Raw genomic sequence first — 5024 nt, 5'->3', positions numbered from 1 at the left:
TCGTTGAATAAAGGATTTCGTGATGAATATCTCCCCAATTTGCTACCGTATTCAATACTCGTTTTTCGGTTCCATAGGTGAAGTCTGATGGATTGATGGGAGATAATGAATGAGTGGAGACAGCTGTAAGGAAAGGAGGAAGAATCAGAACACAATCAGAGAAATCAGAGAGAAGTGTTGACTCACTGCGAGAGAAGAAGGATTCTTCATTCACAAGAGAATAAGCGACACGAAGTTGAATCGAAGGATCAAGAGATACGGATGAATGCTTTTGAGAGACGTTCATAGATTGAATAGATTGAATGACTGTGGAAGTAAGTGTGTTAAATACTGCTGGAGGAGGAAATACGGATGACAGTGGGAGTGAGGTAGTGATGGGAACCACATTACTCACTTCGATCAACACTTGACGGATCGATACGTCATTCGCTATGAGCTGAGCCATTTCAGATGCGAAACGCAAGTCAGAAAAGTGATCCATAATAAAGAAGATAGGATGCATCTCCTTTACAATATTAGACACTGTATTGGATAATGACGATGAAAATAGCAATAATGGAGTAACAGATAGTTTAACCAGTTCTTTGTGAAATAAAGAAAGGTGGGAGAGAACATGAAGAGTATGATTAGAAAAGGGATAGGTGAACTCTTCAGAAGGTCGAACCATAATGATAACCAATGGTATTGACAGTACAGATGCAAGATATTGAGAGGTCTGAAAGGCAAAGTTGAAATCCACATAACAGCTATTACAGAGATACACAATGGTTTTTCCAGAACGATCCTACATTTAAAAACAATACGAACGTTACTGAACATAAATCTCCTTGTACTATTCGATCACGCAAATACTGAGGAATCAGTGTTTCATCAAATGGATTGGATTTATTAAATGATATATTCGATAACTTCTCATAACAGTTGTCACAGAGTTGCTTGTTGGGTGGATCAGATGCCTTTTTGTTGACTTCAATACAATACTTTTCTCTGTTATCATCTGCTAATTCCTACGGATGAGTATGACCACACATCATTTGCCACCTCTTTCTTCCTTGGGAATAACGCTTCTGATCCAGCTTCACCATGTAACCATGATAAAATGCTATTCACATCCAGATCGTAATCATTTAGCCTTTGTTCGATATTGGATTCCTGAGACTTTATAACCTTTTTGCGAAGAAGGGAATGAAGAGAAGAACCCGAGAGTCGTGCAGGTAGATTCGAGTTCGATTCCGACTCATGATCAGGAATCTAAGTGTGAAAACTACTGAACACTACCAACGACACTCATAGAATCTGAAAGAAACAAACAAGAGGATGGAGTAGAAAGAACAAACTTAAACTACTACGGCTTCTTCATTCTCTTCACTCATACGATCTCCTCCCATCTTGCAGAAACGAAGATCTGATTCAGCTGAACGAAGATCACAGTCCACCATCTCTTCCACAAGTTCTTGGAAACTCACCTTCTTTTCCCAACCCAATTCCTTCTGAGCCTTTGAACAGTCTCCAATCAACAGATCAACTTCACTAGGACGGAAGTACTTCGGATCAATGCGAACAATCACATGTTCAGGATTTGCCTTATCAACTCCAATCTCATTGACACTTCCCTTCTCTCCTCTCCATCTATCCTTTCACCAATATCATCCTTTCTTACTCTACCTCTATTCCAACACGATTAAATGCTTTCTCACAGAATTCACGAACAGTATGACCTTCTCCAGTTGATAACACATAGTCTGAAGGTTTGTCTTGCTATCACTTATCTATCTCTAAAAACACATACTTGAAGAATTAACCACATTCCATATACATAGTCACGAGCATGACCCCAATCACGAATCGAATTCAAGTTACCCAAATACAAGCAATCCTGAACTCCCAACTTGATACGAGCAACAGCACGAGTGATCTTACGAGTTACAAAAGTAGGACCACGACGAGGCGACTCATGATTAAACAGAATTCCATTTGACAGGAACATACCATATGCCTCACGATAGTTCTTAATGATCCAGAACGCAAATTGCTTTGCCACACCATAAGGAGAACGAGGATAGAAAGGAGTTGTCTCACGTTGAGGAATCTCTTGAACCTTTCCATACAATTCACTTGTTGAAGCCTGATACAAACGAGTCTTATTCGCTAAACCACACGTACGAATTGCATTCAATAAACGGAGAGTTCCAATTCCATCAACTTCAGCACTGTATTCAGATAAATCAAATGAAACCTTCACATGGCTCTGAGCGCCCAGATTGTAAATCTCGTCAGGTTGGATTTGGGCCATCAACCCACATAAATTCGATGAATCCGTCAAATCACCATAGTGAAGGAAGAAGTTTACACCCTGTGTATGAGGATCCTTGTACAAGTGATTGATTCTTCCAGTGTTGAAAGACGAAGAACGACGAATGATTCCGTGTACTTCATAACCCTACATATCAATTCTATTCACAATACATTACTTTTGAGAGAAGTAACTCAGCAAGATAAGAACCGTCCTGACCTGTAATACCTGTAATCAAAGCAACCTTCTTCTTCTTTCCTTCTTCTTTCACTAATTCACCTGACATTTGAGAATGATTATGACCTATTGTCCGTCAATGATTCGATCATGAAACTTCCTCGAAACTGAAATGAAATCGATTTCATTTCCCCTCTCTTCTATTCATTCCCGTTTCTTTCGGATAATATGCTCATTTTCATTTACTATTCCTCTATTCATTTCCATTCCTAAAGGAACAAACAAACAAATCTATGATAAATCATATATCTAAAGAAACATGAACACATCAGTTATCTTTGAACTGTTGATACTAGTTTCGAAATCATTCTAAAATGCCCTACCTTTCGATTAAACACTTCAATCAGTTCCATTTCCTCTGCTTTCTCATCCTTCTCCTTTATACTTTGTATCACCGCTTTTCGAAGGGCATCCACTATGATTTAAAATCAATATACACTAGATAAAACAGTATTGTTATGCTTTTGGGGCCCCAAGGATTTGTCCATGTGCTATAGAGAGATACAGATAAGATGCAAAGTGTGCCTGAATGTGTTCGGAAGGATGTTAACTCCATGCTGCACAATTTGGATGTATCTACTTTCATAATTGGTTATCTATAAGGATGATTTTCAGAAGTCATGGAAGAAGTGTGATGCATCATACAGCAGTATTAGTGAATGGTTAAAAGCTTGTGTATATCTTAGATCTTTGATATTAAACATAGGTTAAAGATCATGTGGTTCATCCATCTTCCAATATTGGTACCCGTAAAGGTCCTTTGGATACGATCAAGGAGGAAAGTATGGAAGAGCGAACATCGGAATCTGTTGAGAAAGGGATTGTTAAGAAGGAGCCGGCAACGACTAGTAAATCTGTAGCTGCACAACCGCTTTCATCGAAACCTGAGGATAATCTGCCTTCCGAACATGAAGTGGAGCCAAAACCTGTAAGTGGACTTCCTTCATCTTCGAGAGTGGTTCCGCAGGGTAACATGCCCCCCTATGTTTCTTCACCCAAATCAGGCTCCTCTGTATCTTCACCCACGCCAGGCTCCTCCGTTTCATCTCCACGTCTTCATATCCATCAAACACCACAGCAACCTTCAACTCGCCTTCCTCAATCTCCCATCTCCCAAACATCTCCTTCATCCCCTGTTTCCGGTTCTCGTTCTCCTGTCTCTCGTCCTATTTCTCGTCCAACCCCTCAGCCACCTTCTCAGACGGCTACTCAACCTGTCACATCTGTACCAAAGCCTCAGTCACCGTCAGTTCGTCGATCTCTTCCTAAGGCCAGTTCACAACCTGTAACTCAGTCCAGTTCGCAACCTGTTTCTCAACAAACTGCAGCTGTAACAGAAGACGAATTAAAGGCAAAGTATCAAAAGATGCCATATATGTGGCTGAAGAACGAGTGTCTAAGCCGAGGTCTCCCAGCATCAGGAGTGTTTAACCAATTGGTCAATCAGCTTGTGAATGATGATTTAAAAAAGAGTTCTGGATCTACCCGCACTACTCCTTTATCTCCTTCACCCGCCTCAACGTCTCCTGTGCCATCGCATGGATCACCTTCTGTGTCTCCACATGTACCATCATCTCCACGTACAGTTCCAGCATCATCTCCGCACATAGTTCCAGCATCATCAGTACATGCTTCCTCTCCACGGATCTCTTCTTCATCACCAGCAGCACGAGTTCAAGAAGCAGAAGAATCACGGCTCCAGAAACTACGTGAGGAAGAAGAAAAGCGAAAGCAGCAACTGAAGACCCAAACACACCCTCGAACGGCATCGCCTCTTCGCATGCCCTCTCCTTCGTCTCATCCAACTTCACCAACGATGCAGGACAGAATGCGTGCCTTCCAGAAATCAACACAAACGCCTTCTCGTGTGCCTGATACCCATTTGAACTTACCCACGGCTCCTGTACTACCAAGTCCTGTCAGCAGACCTGTTGCCCCTGCCACTAACGAATCTCCTACACCTGCTTTACCACCAAAACTAGAGACTCCTCAATCACCTCGAGCCCTTGCAACTCCCGCATCACAGCAGCGGCCTGCTTCTCCTCGTCTCCCAGCTGCAGCAACCCAGCCAACAACTGTTCCTGATGAATCGTAGAAGTGTTGAATTGAGGTGATGTATAGAAAGGAATTGTGGTTTGAAGCCCCTCTATTGGAAATGTATATCAAGCGTCAGCAGGTAGGGAAATAGAGATGGGTTGAAGTTTAGTTCATCGATCCTGATTTGATCTTTGTTCCTGAGATGACTTGTGATTTGGAAGGTTGGAATGATTGAAAGAAATAATAAGTAGATATGTTCCCAGGAGATCGACGTGTGATTGCTGGAAGAGGATCTTCAGGCAATTGGGAAGATGATGAAGAAGCAAGAAGAAGAACAAGAGAAAGTTTGGCAATGTTCGAAAGAGATGATAAATTGGATGAATAACCTGTTTCTTACTGATTCTTGATAAGAAGGAGATTTGAATAAAGAGGAGGATTCTGCCAAAAGAATGAAAGA

At 41.5% G+C, this 5024-nt stretch overlaps 2 protein-coding genes across 2 annotated transcripts; one reads left to right on the top strand and one right to left on the bottom strand.

Annotated features, from left to right (window-relative positions):
* Positions 1–1337: 1337 nt before the first annotated feature.
* On the bottom strand, positions 1338–2579 carry JH06_4999 (GDP-mannose dehydratase; the record flags this gene model as incomplete). Its single annotated transcript, XM_014669750.1, has 4 exons — positions 1338–1629; positions 1661–1758; positions 1790–2440; positions 2472–2579. The coding sequence occupies 4 exons, from the start codon at positions 2577–2579 to the stop codon at positions 1338–1340; spliced, it is 1149 nt and encodes a 382-aa protein (XP_014525236.1).
* Positions 2580–3084: 505 nt separating this feature from the next.
* Positions 3085–4718, top strand: JH06_5401 (hypothetical protein; the record flags this gene model as incomplete). The annotated part of the gene is made up of 4 exons (XM_014669749.1): positions 3085–3102; positions 3134–3205; positions 3237–4621; positions 4652–4718. The coding sequence occupies 4 exons, from the start codon at positions 3085–3087 to the stop codon at positions 4716–4718; spliced, it is 1542 nt and encodes a 513-aa protein (XP_014525235.1).
* Positions 4719–5024: the final 306 nt, after the last annotated feature.

The sequence above is a fragment of the Blastocystis sp. subtype 4 genome, assembly GCF_000743755.1.
Source record: "Blastocystis sp. subtype 4 strain WR1 chromosome Unknown seqid_0418, whole genome shotgun sequence".
Taxonomy (NCBI): Eukaryota; class Bigyra; order Opalinata; family Blastocystidae; genus Blastocystis; species Blastocystis sp. subtype 4.
This window is presented reverse-complemented; position numbering and strand designations above follow the sequence as displayed.